General features: G+C 53.3%; 1 protein-coding gene across 9 annotated transcripts; it reads right to left on the bottom strand.

Moving 5' to 3' along the window:
• Positions 1-867: 867 nt before the first annotated feature.
• ZBTB45 (zinc finger and BTB domain containing 45) lies at positions 868-7,447 on the bottom strand. Of its 9 annotated transcripts, none has more exons than XM_025421283.3 (4): positions 6,935-7,447; positions 6,173-6,306; positions 3,535-4,824; positions 868-1,785 (listed from the first exon to the last, which is right to left on the bottom strand). In XM_025421283.3, exons 3-4 carry the CDS (start codon positions 4,817-4,819, stop codon positions 1,529-1,531), a joined length of 1,542 nt encoding a protein of 513 aa, XP_025277068.1. In that variant the 5' UTR covers positions 4,820-4,824; positions 6,173-6,306; positions 6,935-7,447; the 3' UTR covers positions 868-1,528. The 9 variants fall into 9 exon arrangements, with proteins under 9 accessions (XP_025277068.1, XP_048949347.1, XP_025277066.1 ...); XM_049093390.1 differs by having other exon boundaries at positions 3,535-4,819; XM_025421281.3 differs by having other exon boundaries at positions 6,173-6,276.
• Positions 7,448-14,602: the final 7,155 nt, after the last annotated feature.

Genomic DNA, 14,602 nt, shown 5'->3' with positions numbered 1-14,602 from the left:
TGGGTTTTGAGTCTGCCTCTCCCCCTGGCATCCATGGAGACTACCCTTGGGTTCAGGAGGCTAACCTCCCCAACCCCCAACTTGGGCAGAGCAGTCTATGCATGGTTGACCTGAAAGCCTTACCCCCTCACCTCTGGGAGACAGTCACAGATGGGGAGATCAGAGAGGTGCTGCCATTGACCTAGGAGCCCACAGGTCTTCAGCTCAAACTCTGCTCCACCTGCTCCAAATCCTTAAGATAGGGCACCCAAGGTTAGACAACACCAATGCTCTGGAAGCAGAACAGTGGCTGCTTTCTGGGCTGGCAGCTGAACTGATGCGGGGTCTTGTGACGCTGGTTCGCTACCAGGAATCAGTATCTTCAGCTGCCTGCTTAGCAGCCCAAGAGTCCTGGCTGCTGCTCCTTCTTTGCCCCCTCTCCCTTGCACTTCAGAACTTCTGGCCAGGGTAGTTATCCTGGGGCTCAGATCCCCACATGGCAACCTGGCCTCAAAACTCCCTTGGACTCTCCCCAAAAGTAAGATACTCAATCACCATGCCCATCAGAATAGGGGAGTGGAAGCCTAAAGCCCAAAGGGCCTTGAGATTCTGTCAGGAAGATCCGGGGAAAGGAGCTTCAAAATCAGCATCTTTCCCACAAATGGCTTCCCTCTTCCAGACACATCTCAAAGCTGGCCTGTACTTCTCCCCACAGAACCTAGGGCTCTAGAAGAGTCAAGTGCCAGTCATATGTGCATCCCACTCCCTCCCAGAGAATAGAGGTATGAGATGGCCAAGCAGGCCATCCTGTCTCTGCCTGGGGAGCCTGGGAGATTAGGTTAGCTGCCTAGGGACGGAAACATTGAGCCCCTACACGCACAGCCAGTCTGTGATGGTGAAAAACGCGTGGGTCTGGGAGCTCACAGCTTCTGGGTTTGGAACCCATGGCCCACAGTACTTTATTAGAGAGTGGGAGTCCCAAGGCCCTGTCCCAGTCCATGATGGGCCCACCTGAGCCCCCTAGATGCCAGATTGAGGGAGGGGTAGTTCAGGGTGGGGAGCCAGGGATCATGCCCGGCTTGGCATGGGGCAGAGGAGCAGCTACAGAATCCACCCACTCACACAAGGAGTCAGAGCCACAAATCTTGGGCCTGGCCCAAGGGTCTGAGCAGCCAGTCTGAGTTTAGGTTGGTGATGATCCAGTTCTCAGGGGTGGTCGGGTCCCTGACCAACCCTAGCCCCAGGCTGCCACCATCAGGAGGGTCTAACCATGAGGAAGGAGAGGAGTATGAAGGGATGGACCCCTGGTCAGGTCTGGAGAAAAGAGTGGAAGCAGAGGGAAGGCCTGCACTTCGAGGAAAGCATGGCTTGGTGATGGGAATGTGGTCAAGGCGTCTAGGCAGGTATGAGCCGGCTCGGCAGGGATGTTACCGGTCCCGCAGTGGTTGTGGGCTAGTTCCATGGGAGGTCCCCTAACACAGAAGAGGGTGGCCTACAGCGCGGGGGCGTGGTCAATTCTGCGGTGGGTGTAGCCAGGCCCAGACCTGGATCAAGGTGCAGGGTGCGCGGCCAGGTGGCGCTCGAGCAGCGCGCGGTGTGAGAAGACTTTGCCGCAGGCGGGACAGGGCGCACGCTCAGGCCGGTGCGTGCGCATGTGCACGTTGAGAGAGCTCTTCTGCGTGAAGCGCTTGGCGCAGACAGCGCACTGGAAGGCACGCACGCCTGTGTGCGTGACCATATGCTTCAACAGGTAGTCGCGCAGCGAGAAAGATCGCCAACACACGGCGCATTGGTGGGGCTTCTCCCCTGTGGGCGACAGGGCATGCCGCGCACGTTCGTCAGCTGGTAAGGGGCCTGAGGAGCCTTTGCTGGGCAATGACTCCCCTCTCCTTCTTGACTGCCCATCAACCCAGAATCCCCCGGTCTGTTAGGGACACTCCCTCCCCTCCCGAACCACCCCTTACTCCGGGACCTTCCTGCCCAACAGGGTCCGCCTCTAACATAACCCAGTATGTCACCTTGCTCAGCGGGGAGCCCTTTTCCCAGATCCTTACTGTCATACCAGGATACTATGGTTAGGGGCCTCAAACTCTAACAGGTACTCTCCCAAATGGAAATCCTGCTGGCCTGGGACATCATTGCCCATTAGGACTGACCAGAGTTCTCCCCCCACCTCCTCGGACTTTCCTTCCCCCCACTCCTGCTATGCCCATGGAACGTTCTGAATTCTCTGATCACTGGCCACCATTCTGGGGACAGTCTGGCAAAGCCCAGCACTCTTTTATGGGAAGAGACAGAGACATACTTGCCCTCTTCCCACTGGAAGCCCCTGTTGCCCAGAACCTTTGTCTGCTGGCAGCTATAATGCACCTGGAGTGACAGCACAGGCTGCATTGACCCCTGGAGTCACCAGGTATTAACAAAAAACCTATCTCAGTGGCAGAGGACTGCAGGGCAGTGCCTGGGCAAGGCCTGGCACCAGGCTAAGGCTACACAAAGTTGGCAAATCTTGGCTGGTACTACCTTGGGGCCCCTGGCAGCTCTCCACAGGCTGAACACCTATGCCTGTATCCTCTCTCCTTCATCCTCAAGACAGCCAGGTGGGGATTTTAAACTGTAAATCACATCACTCTCCACCTCAGAACATTGATGCCTATCCCACCATTCACAGTGCAATCTCAAATTTCCGGCCCTGCAGAACTCCCCACTCCACTCCCACAGAACTTCCAGCCAAATCTTTGCTTTTCCTAACAGCATCCAGTTCAGCCCTGAAAGCAGTCTTTGACATCCCATACCCCTGTCCTCCACTTGAGCCCCTAGGGAGCATCCTACACATCCTGCAACTCCCCCAGGACCTGCCAGCCACCATCTCAGCACCTAGCTTCACAATCTCCACTGGACCACCCTAGCATACTCTGTACCTCTCCCTCAGCCACTGCAGAGCTGCCTCTCAGACACATTGAGGTTTTAGGCCACCTTTCTGTGGTCTTCACGGACCTTCCTCCTTCTGCAGCTTCAGGGTTCCCACAATGCAGCCCCATCTCCCTTCTCTACCCCCTGATCAGGCTACCTCTCTGCTGACTCTGCACACTCTCCCTAGGCTAGTGAACTCACCCTCCCTCACATCTAGTCCCAGTCACTGGACCCACTGATAGCCAGGAGACCAGGAAGCTCCCTGAAGCACTGTTCCCCAACCTGGCTATGTACCCCTGCCAAGACTCCATCCCTCCTGACCATCCCAAGCTCCATCCTGGTGACTAAAGCCTCCACTGCCAGCTTTCCAAAAGTTCTGGGCAAGTTCCTGCTCCTTAACCCTGCCTTAGAATTCCCCCAGCATCAATAAATGGAGGTAGGGGATGGGTAAGAGTGCCTGCTTCTCTATGTGAAAGGGACTCCCCTCCGCCCACATCTGGAGCTCAATTTCCAAGCTCCCCTAGGGTCAGGGAAAAGCATCAGAACCTCATGAGTGTGTCCACCCCACTTGCCCAGTGCCCAGTTCTCCCTCAGGCTTGAATCTCCAAAGACCAAGGGGCTCAGAGACTCATCCCAGCTCACCAGAGTGGATGAACATGTGCTTGGTGTAGTTTTTCCGCGAGCTGAACGTCTTGCGGCAGTGACTGCACTCATAGGCAGGCGGCTCGGCCGTACCTGGGGGTCGGGCAGGGGTGGCCGAGGGGGCCGCAGCGGGAGCAGCGGGCGGGGCTGGAGCCTCCCCGGGAGGTGCGCTGGGGGCCGCATCAGGCTGGAGTGCCGGGTAGAAGGCGGAGGGGAGGGCGGGAGCAGGCCCCGAGGGCGCGGGAGGAGGTTGCGCAGGCGGCCCAGGAGCGCCCAGATGAAATGGGAAAAGCGAGACTGGGGGCCCCGGGGTCTTCACGCCCGGGGCATGGGATCCAGACAGGACACAGTCAGGCGGAGCCGGGTTCTCGGTGGCACAGGCTTCCGCGGCAGTGCCATCCTCATCTTGCCAAGCAGGGACGTAGCTCTCCTGGAATACATCTTCCGCCGCCGAAGCCCCCCTAAGGAAATCCCTCCCAGGGCCGCCGCCGTAGTCAGAGAGGCCAGCAGGTGCAGGCGGCTCCTCGCACGCGCTGGCAGGGGCGGCGGTGAGGAAGCCGGCGGCGGCGCAGTCGGGGAAGGTAGGGGGTGCCTGGCCCTCTCCTGGGCCGCCGCCTTCGCCGTCCTCGCCGTCGGTTTCATCATCGGTCTCCTCGTCGCCATCACCGCCATCATCTGGGGCTGCCGGTAGGGAGGGGTCGACATCTGACCCCTCTGTCTTGGTGGGCGCAGTGGGCGCCGGCAGCTGCAGGCGTGCCGGCTGGCGCTGCTTGCGGCTATGAGCAGCACCGGTGTGGCCCGGAGGGCGCGCGGCAAGCAGGTGGCGCAGGCGATGTCGTAGCTGCGCAGGTGCAAGAGGTGGGGGCACGGGCGTGGGCAGGGGTGCAGGCGCCCCCGGGACCGGGGCACGGGCACGGGCAATGATCTGTGTGCACTCGTCTATGACTGTCTGGATGCGCAGCACCGACGCGGCCGTGAGCACCTGCAGTGCTTCGCCCTGTGCCACCACAAGTGAGCCGCTGTAGAGGAACTCGACAAGCTGGCGCACTGTCTGCGCCGGCACCACCGGTGGCACGCGGATCTCGGAGTGGCCGAGAAGCAGCTTGTCCTGGAAGAAAGGCGAGCCAGCAGCCAACACACAGCGGTGTGCACGCAGTGAAGCCTCGCGGATCCTCACAGTCACGTCGCAGAAGTGACCGCCCAACCGCTGCCCGTTGAGGGTCTCGAGCAGCGAGCGGGAGAAATTCTGCAGGTGTATGTGGTGCACCGCCTCTGCTGCCGCCATCTGCACTGGATGAGGAGGATGTGGGGAGGTCAGCCGGGGACCCTGCCCCATTGTCCCTTGAGCCCTTATCACAGGATAAGGCCCATGGGCACATCACAACCCCAGGCTTTGGGAACCTCAGCCATCCCCAAAAGGCCCCTTGCAGTTCTGTTCCCATACCCAGGACTCCCCTCAACCCCCACTCCCAATCTCCAGGACCTCTGCAGCTCCACCTCCGAAGCCCCCAGCACACCTGTTACAAGGTTGGGAATATCAAAGATCTGCCTCCCTCTCAAGTCTTGCTTACTCCTCAGGGCAGGGTCCAGGGCTCAGCTTCCCCTATATTGCCCCCCTTTCCCCTAACTCCAAATCCATAAACCTCCCCCAAGTCCCCCTCCCAGGGGCAACTCTGTGAAGACTGCAGGGGCCCCCATACCCCATGGGCTGCACACTTTACCCACTCCCCACCCCAGCTAGCTGTGACTCCTCCTCATCTGGCTTCTTTTTGATTTCCTTTTGTCACATCCCCCAAACTTGCAGCATCCGAGGCCCAGTGGAGACCCAGGTCTGTTGGCTCAGAATTGGGTTATGTTAACTAGTGTATACAGAGGTCTTCGAGGGGCTGAGGTGGCATGAAATGACTCCTGGACTAAGCAATTCAGGGTGTGCATAGTCACGAAGGGTTGAGAATAGGTTGGGGATTAGCCTCGCAAGTGTCCTATAAGAGAAAAATACATGGTTTCTGGCCAACCCCAGCATAGCAGATAGGGAAGAACCTCCAGCAGCCTGGTGTTTTTGGAATCTTGATATGGCCTGTAGGACACAAGGTATGGGTGTGGCATAGAGAGGGGGCTTGTGTGGACTGTTCACGGTGTATGATTGGGAGGGCAATGATGGAGCAGCAGCAGTCTCCAGATCAGGATGATTCTTGTGAAAACTTTGGCCTCCTAATTCCAGCATTGATCACCCTCAGCGGAAAGGGGAGGGGATCCCCCCCCCCGCACCCCAGGAATCTAAGAAGATCTGCTACTTCCTCCCTCAAGCAGGCACCATGCTCATGAGGACTCAGTCTTCCCTCTATCAAAGTTGGGATACCTGGCTCATCCAGCACCGAGCCCCACACACCTCCAATCTAGGGGAGGGCAGTCAGGACACAGGACACACCCTGACACTTACCCACTCCCCCACCAACCAGGCAGGGTCACACAGCCCTAAAGTGTAGCCTCTCTCTCTCTCTCTCTCTTTTTTTTTTTTTTTTTTTTTTGAGTGTAGCCTCTCTTAACCTTTGGGGTCTAATGGTGTCTCATTACTCTCCCCCCCCCCCGTTTTCTCATGCGGGAAGCACCTCCCTTTCTCGCATGCTCCACATCTCACCCTCAGATCACTTGGCACACCTCCACTGCCCCGGTACCGCTGGGAGCGCTGGCCGAGGCTGACGGAGTCATCTCCTTGTGTTCCCCCGCCTCCCAGTCTATTCCCTGCGACAGCCAGAGGGAGCCTGTTGAGACCTGACAGATAGGGACCCTCCAGCGCTCAGAGCCCTCCATGGCGATGAATTAATTCTTGGCAATCCCTCAAACAAGCCAAGTCTTTGCACGTGCCGTTATCTATACCACAGCCCTTTCCCCGTCTTCATTCACCCACCATCTAAAGAACTTCAAATCCGTGCCTGGGCGACTGGGGCGGAAACCCGCGCATCAACCCGGACGGCTTTAAAGCCTGCCTTTTCCGACCCACCTCCGCCCTGCTCCCGGTCTCTGATTCAGTCCAGAAGCTGCACGGCCTTCTTGGCGCTTCAGAACAAAGGCCCACCCTCCGGGTATGGCGCCGCTTCGCGCTGCCACGCCTTTGCCCACCCCATACACTTTGATCCAAGCACCCTTCTCACACTCTGCTCACTTGCTCGCGCCCTCCCCTGAACCGCGAGCCCCTTCTCTGATGCGCTCCGCCTGCACCCGCTGCAGACCGGGACAGCCTGTATTTCCCGCCTCCGCGCGCTTGCCAGAGCCATGCCCCCATCCTGCAGCGCCCCCTCACGTCCACAGCGTGCGCTCCAGGCCCAGCACCGGTACCCCTCCCCTGGCACGCCCCGCCGCCGGTGGGCCCCGCAGCAGGGGGATGCCCGCAAGACCCCACCTCCGGCTCCTCCTCAGGCACCAGGCCGGGACGTGGTCTTCTCCCGCTCGCCACCGACAAGGCCGCACTTTCGGGCTGCGACGCTGGCGGAACCCAAGTCCGCAGGCGCTGTGGAGTTGGGGAGCGCTAGGTCAGAGCACGTTTCCGGTGTTTCTATGGCGATCAGCCGCCGCTGCCAGGCTGCACTTCCGGTTCTAGCAGACTCGGAACTAAAGTCTCAGAGGCTCTGGCGCGGGGGCAGCGAGGAATGTCTGTGCCAGAGGACGCTTTCAGTGTCGCCTTAGGGACGGGGTAGAGAAGGGACCAGCGCTGTCCATCCGCGGGCCACGCCCCCGTGCGCTCCCCGCTGTGCTGGAGCTGGAGCGCTGCGACCCAGGCTGGAAATGCGGTCTGAAGCCCCAGATTGGTCTCGGCTGGCTCAGACTGCACTGCGACCCCAGGTGGCAGCCTTCAGCCCTTAACATGAATGGAAGCAGCAGTAGGGCTCGCCCTCTCTGGTCCACCGGACTCCAGCCCTGCGTGGAGAGCAGAGACATTTCTGCAGCCTACCTCCACTCCCGCCGGCGGCTACGAGTGTAATGAGGGAGCAGACACCACCCCAGGCTCTGGCTACCACCTTCCGCCCCTTCTGTCTCTAAGCCTGAGTCCAGGTAGAAGGTGGAGGTGGCCTGTCTCTATGCCGCCTACCTCCTCACACACACAGCAGGCCCACCTGCCCCAGGGCAGGAGGTGAACAAATAAATGAGTGGATATTGAACTAAGTGCCTTCTGCATGCAGCCCTCTGAGAGACACCTCAGAATAAAAGAAGGGCAGGGGTGAGATGGGTGGTGCGTCTGCCAGGATGGTGATGACCAGCCAGACTCCAAAGACCAGAAGTCACTTTAGGGGACAGAATATGTAGGAAGAGCTGTCCGGGCAGAGGAAACAGCCGTGGTCTTCAAGGACCTTGATGGGGTTGGCTATCCAGGACACCGTGAACCAGGCTTGATGGTGAGGCTGGAATGGTGGGCTGGCCTAGTTTTAAGCTTTGTTCATGAGGGCCAGAGGGCAGGCAGGACGACAAAAAAGTCAGAAGATTCCTGAGACCTCAGAGGACCCCATGCCTTGTTCAGTATGTGTGGAATACAGCATGGGGGGAGAAGGGGTGCTGATTTAGCTTCACCTATGAGGACAAGATTAGAGTACCTGCCTCCCACCTTGGGCAGCTGTATTGTAGATGTGTTAAAGGTCAAGAGAGGAACCACTGTCCGTACTGACAGCCTATCCTGTGGCCCATGCCCTGAGGAACCTTATTAAAACTCAAATCTAATGGCCTTAGTGTCTTTCTTCAGAATCTGGGCCCCTCTGGATGGCCTGCCCAGCCTCAGTAGCCCCTCTCCAATCCTATCACTGCTCATTCTTCCTTGGTTCTACCTACCTCAAGGCTGGCTCGTGCCATTCCCTCTTTTTGTAGCACTCTCTCACATAGCTCAGCTGCCACTACCTCCTCCAGGGACTCTCCTGAATGAAGGCCTCCCTGTCTTCTATCACAGGGCCTGTAAGGGTAGGAGTCATCTGTGTCCCTCACCTTGACAGGCAGCTGCTGCTACTACTAGTGAATCAGGAAAGGAGGTGCTAACAGCAGCTTCACCCTGTCGTGGGCCTGATTCCACAGGATTCTGGGACATTGTCAGTCACAGGGGAGCAGAATTCTAAAATACCCCTTCCAAGATTCCATGCACTTTTTTTTTAAAGATTTTATTTATTCATAGTCACACACACACACAGAGAGAGAGAGAGAGAGAGGCAGAGACACAGGCAGAGGGAGAAGCAGGCTCCATGCAGGGACTCCATCCAGGGTCTCCAGGGACTCGACGTGGGACTGCAGGCGGCGCTAAACCACTGTGCCACTGGGGCTGCCCATGCACTTTTTTTTTTTTTTTTTTTTTTAGATTTTATTTATTCATGAGACACACACACAGAGAGAGAGAGAGAGAGAGAGGCAGAGACACAGAGGGAGAAGCAGACTCCATGCAGGGAGCCCGATTCGGGACTCGATCCCGGGACCCGGTATCATGCCCTGAGCTGAAAGCAAACATTCAACTGCTGAGCCACCTAGGTGTCCCCCATATCCAGGACTTATACATAGTAACAGTACATGGCAGATATAATTAAGGTTACTAACCAGCTGACCTTAAAATGAGATGATCCTTGATTGCTTGGATAAGCCAAAGGTAATCATAGGCCTTTCAAGGCAGAGGAGGGAAAAAGAGAGAATTGAAGTAGAAGGATTCCAGGGGCTTTGAAACCCCATGTGACAAGAAATATGGGGGGGGGGGGCGGGTGTCCAGAATCTGAAAAGAGGCTCACATGACAGCCAGCAAGGAAAATGGGACCTCAGTCTACAACTGCACAGAACTGGAATCTGCCAACTGCCTGAATGAGCTGGGAAGCCAATTTTCCCCCAGAGTTTTCAGATAAGAGCCCAGTCCTGCCCAAAACTTGATTGCAGCCTCTGTGAGACCTAGAGCAGAGGTCACTGCCTGGATTTCTGACCAGCAGAAAAGTAAGCTAATAGATGTGTGTTGTTTTAAGCTACTGAGTTTGTGGTAATTTGTTAAGTAGCAATAGAAAATGGATTAAGCTGCCAGAGACTCAGGGTCTGCACACAGTAAGTTTCTGATAAATGCCACCGTTGGGATCCCTGGGTGGTGCAGCGGTTTAGCGCCTGCTTTTGGCCCAGGGCACGATCCTGGAGACCCGGGATCGAATCCCACGTCGGGCTCCTGGTGCATGGAGCCTGCTTCTCCCTCTGCCTGTGTCTCTGCCTCTCCCCCTCTCTCTGTGTGACTATCATAAATAAATAAAAAATATAAAAAAAGAGATAAAAAAATAAATGCCACTGTTTTTCCATCTGATGAATACCTTCCCCTTGCCTCTCCCTTGCTGAATGCTTCATTTCTGCCTTATCAGCATCTATCAGCCACCTTGGTGGTCTTATTACCCCATTCTACAAGCAGAGGGATGCAGGGGTGAGAAAGGGAATGAACCATTCAGATACATGGCTAGAACAACCTCAGGCAGGTAGAAAGGCATTTATGGGGTTCTGAGAAGGAATAGTGGCTTTCCTAAGTTGAAGAAAGCAAGAGAATTGTGGACTGGGCTGCTATGGGGATTGTGGAGTTGGGAGAGGAGAGCGGGAGGACCCCAGTCCCACCTGCATGTTTGAGGAACTATGGGGAGAGCAATGGATCCAGTGGAGCAGCAAACACAGGAGGCCGAAAGGGCAACAATGGCTGCTCAGACCTCAGCAGGGAAGGCCAGAAGGGGACAGGATAGGGGATAGGATTCAGGGTAGGAAGGAGAGGACATGGGTGGCTTCAGAGAAGGTCTTAGTGGATGAGGCTGAGATGGAGGACTTGGTCCAGTAGGAGGCAGGAGAGAGAAACACAAATCCTGACCAGTCTCAGGCAGCAAGAGAAGTGGGAGCTACAGCCTCCAGTATCACAAGCCTTGAGGAGACATCTGTTTTGCTTTCCTCTCCAAAGGCCTTATCACAGTGGTTGTGGGGGCATTTTGAGAAATAAATAATATATCTAAGGACACAGGTTTAATAAGCCAAGTTAGGATCAATGTGGCCTGAAAATATTGGAAATTTTAGGCCAGGTCCTAGGGTCTTAGTGGCAGTAGGTGAGGAGGGGCAGGTGGCACTAGCTGACAGACCATCAAGGGAAGAACCTGTGAGATTTCAACAGTCACAGACACATGAAAGGAGAGGAAATTAAGGCTACTAATTGACTGGGCCTCCTCAGCTGCCAAGAGGCAGGAAGCCCTGATCCCTCACCCCCTTCACAACCACACACACAGCTTAGGCCAGAAGTCAGAAGGCTCAGTCCCTGCTCCCAGCTCAGGGTTCCCAATCTCCCTCCACCCTCCATTACTAGCTTCTCACACAGGATCTCCTTCAGTGGCAGCCACTGCCCACAGGTAAACACTGCTCAGGTCCCACTGTCTACAAGCCCAGCCCTACCCTAACGGGGCTGGATGGTGCCAGGTATGGGATGCAGGTCCCAAGATTCAAGTACATACCTCAATCTGCCAGGAGCTTCCCCTTGGCCAGGGGTCCGACACAAAGCCCATCTCTGGAAAAATGCTTCCCAGTACAAGGCAGATAGGATAGAGACAGGAAGGTCCCGGGCAAGGCAGGTAGGTACCAGCTGTGGAGGGTCTAGCCCTCTTGATAAGACTGAGAGGAAATGGGGAACCCTCTGGGGTAGGGGAAGAGTAACGACAGGATCCCATTTCTACACTGATAAGGTCTTGGAAGCTTGGGAGAGGGCTAGGGATAACCCAGCCCCAGGCCCTGGTGAAGTGTATGAAAGATGATAGGAGGAGCAGTAGGTCAGATAATGCAAGATGCCTACAGGACTTATCAAAAAAGAAATATCCAGACAGGGATCAAGGACTGTTGAGGAAGGGGTGGAGGGGGAAATGGACAAGGGATATTTGCGATAAGAGAGAAAATATTTAATTTGCTTTCATATGTAAAAGACCAGAGCATCCTGCTAGTCCTTGGACAGAGACCTGAGGAAATCACAGGGAAAATAGGAGACCTAAATTGAAAGTAATAATCATCATAACACAACTACCATTGTCACTCCTCTCGGGTCCCTGCACAGGGTCCTGTACTGGTTCTTGATTTAATTTTGAAAAGTGAAAAAAACAACAACAATAAGAAACACGAAGTACAATACAGCACACACTGGAACACTCACACCCCCAAATTAACAAATGTTCTTGTTTTGCCTGTTTTCTTTAGAGATCTATTTATTTATTTGAGAGAGAAAGAGCACGAGCCTGGGTAGCAGTAGCGGGAGAGAATGTCCAGTGGACTCCCCTCTGAGCATGGATCTGGACACAGAGCTCAATCTCATTACCCTGAGATCATGACTAGAGTCAGACACTTAACTGGCTAAGCCAACCAGGAGCCCCTGTCCTTTTTTTTTTTTCTCCCTACTTTTAGTACACACACACACAAAAGGCAAAAAATTTTTTTTCTTTCTTTCTTTCTTTTTTTTTTTTTTTAAAGTAAGGCTTGTAGGCAAAGGAGAAAGCCCCTCAAGGTGGCACACCTGGGCACTTCTGTCCCTTAAAGGCCTTTTGTTTCATCCTCAGTTTAACAGATCTACTGAAGCCAGATTAATGTTTTTGGTTTTGTTTAGTTTTTTTCACATGTGATAACTTTTTAAAAGTTAATGTTTAGGGGTACCTGGGTGGCTCAGTCAGTTAAGCATCTGCCTTTGGCTTAGGTTATGATCCCAGGGTCCTGGAATAGAACCCCACATCAGGCTCCCAGCTCATGGGGAGTCTGCTTCTCCCTCTACTCCTCTCTCCTGCTTGTGCTCACACAGTCTCTCTCTCTAAATAAATAAATGAATAAAAGTCATTAAAAAAAAAAAAAGAAAGAAAGTTAGGGATGTCTGGGTAGCTTAGCGGTTGAGTGTCTGCCTTCAGCCCAGGGCGCAATACTAGAGTCCCGGGATGGAGTCCCACATCGGGCTCCCTGCATGGAGCCTGCTTCTCCCTCTGCCTGTGTCTCTGCCTCTCTCTCTCTGTGTCTATGAATGAATAAATAAAATCTTTAAAAAAAAAAAAAGAGTTGCACACTGGGGACGCCTGGGTGGCTCAGCGGTTTAGCGCCTGCCTTCAGCCCAGAGTGTGATCCTGGAGTCCCGGGATCGAGTCCCACACTGGGCTTCCTGCATGTAGCCTGCTTCTCCCTCTGCTTTTGTCTCTGCCTCCCTCTCTCTCTCTCTCTGTGTCTTTCATGAATAAATAAATAAAATATTTAAAAAAAAAGAAAAGAGTTGCACACTCAACTGACTGAACCATACAGGCACCCCTAAGGTAGATGTGAATTGGTACTTCATAATGGTTCGATTTGCATTTCTCTCATAACTAATGGTGTAGAATATCTCTTCATGTTCTTATTATCCAGGGCATTTGTATAAAAGCTGTATTAAGGGGCACCTGGGTGTCTCAATCAGTTAGGTATCTGCTGTCAGCTCAGGTCATGACCCCGGGATCCTGGGATTGTGCCTGGAGCTCGGCTCCCTGCTCAGCAGGAAGTGTGCTTCTCCTCCTTCTGTCTCTCTCCCGGTTCTTGCTCTCTAGCTCTCTCTCTCTCTCCAATCAATAAATAAAATCTTAAAAAAAAAACAAAACCTAACTCTCTCAATAAAAATAAATAAATAAGTAAAAGTTGTATTAAGGTATAGTTTATATGCCATAGAATACACCCATTATAGATATTCTTCAAAGAGTCTTAGCAAATTAATATTCATCATTGTACAGCTATCACCACAATCCAGTTAATTTTTATTAAAGGTTATTATTATTTTTGATTAATCTGTATGCCCAATGTAGGGCTTGAACTCACAACCCCAAGATCAAGAGTTGCATGCTTTACCAATTAAGCCAGCCAGGCAACTTACCACGATCCAGTTTTAGAACATTATTCTTTACCTTAAAATTTCCTTTGTACAGTCTGCATCCGTTTCTGCTTAGAGTGACTCCCAGTGTCTGGCTACAGATTTATAGGCCCCTCTGGGAAGACAATTAAAGAATAGTAGACCTTAGTTTCTGTCAGGACAACCTCTACTCCTGGATGGGCCCACTGGCTACTTGTTTCCTTTCCTGTAGCCTTTCATTAGCTCCCATGAATGAGAAACTAGCTCTAAAGACTTAGGTTTCAGGCAAACACTGGCTAGAACCTCTCAGAGAGTGTTGGATGGGTCCCCTTGTATCTCATGAACAATCTTAGTATTGCTGACCTTAATGTGGGAGTGACAGCCTATCTACTGCCCACTCATGTGCCCCCCTTCAGATGATCGTATTCATACCACACCCTCTCTCTAGTCACCTCATAGTGTACACAATCGATAATCCTGACTTGCTCAGGAATCTTATTATGGGTTGGGGAATAATATTTTCTGAATTCTAGAATTTAAGTATCTAAGCAAGAATTGGAACTGAAATACAGTTCCCCTTGGAAAGGCAGAATCAGTGCTGAATTTCCAGTGAGGGGCTGGCTTAAGTGACATCATATGTGACAGATGGGCTTACTTTCCTGGCTCTTTGAGAACCTTTAAGGATTCATTGTATGTCAGCCAATGACAGTCACTATTTTTTTTTTTTTTTTGATGCTTGAATTGTATCATCAGGTTTGGTTTCTGTGTCCTTTTAACATGTTCCTGTCATTCTTGTCATTCTTTGGGCACTTATTTTGTGACAAAAACAAGATGTTCCAGGCTCACCTAGGACTCTTCCTGTTTAGTCTTGGAATTAGTAATTTCCTTCAAGAGCCCTGGTTCCTCTTTGCAGGAAAAGGGATGAAATTCTGGGTTATGGATGTCTCCTGTCCTTTCCCTCTCTGCCCTTCCTGGGAGCTGCAGATTCCCTTGGGAAGGAAGCAGATGGAAGGGGTGAGGGCATCCCCCGAGCCCAGGATTAGGTTGGACTCCTACAGATTGTGGGGCTATGGACAACTCCTATTTTCTGGGGATTAGTTTTCCCATCTGTGAAATGTAGACTTCAGCAGGCAGAAAAATGGTCCCCAAAGATGTATACATCCTAATCCCTGGCCCCTTGAAATGTTATCTTATTAAAAAGAATCTTTCCAGTTGTAA

This window comes from Canis lupus, chromosome 1 (assembly GCF_003254725.2).
Source record: "Canis lupus dingo isolate Sandy chromosome 1, ASM325472v2, whole genome shotgun sequence".
NCBI lineage: Eukaryota > Metazoa > Chordata > Mammalia > Carnivora > Canidae > Canis > Canis lupus.
Note: the sequence above shows the minus strand (reverse complement) of the source record. Positions and strands in the feature narration are given on the sequence as shown.

Bases quoted from the DNA above. Each gene is read 5' to 3' on its own strand.
- ZBTB45 (XM_025421276.3), bottom strand. From the start codon at position 6,809: ATGGCTCTGGCAAGCGCGCGGAGGCGGGAAATACAGGCTGTCCCGGTC. The intron at 6,277-6,697 runs GTGAGCAGAGTG...TGGCTGTCGCAG, and splicing joins TCAGGGGAGGGCGCGAGCAA to GGAATAGACTGGGAGGCGGG. The intron at 4,820-6,172 runs GTGAGATGTGGA...CATCCAGTGCAG, and splicing joins GTGTGCCAAGTGATCTGAGG to ATGGCGGCAGCAGAGGCGGT.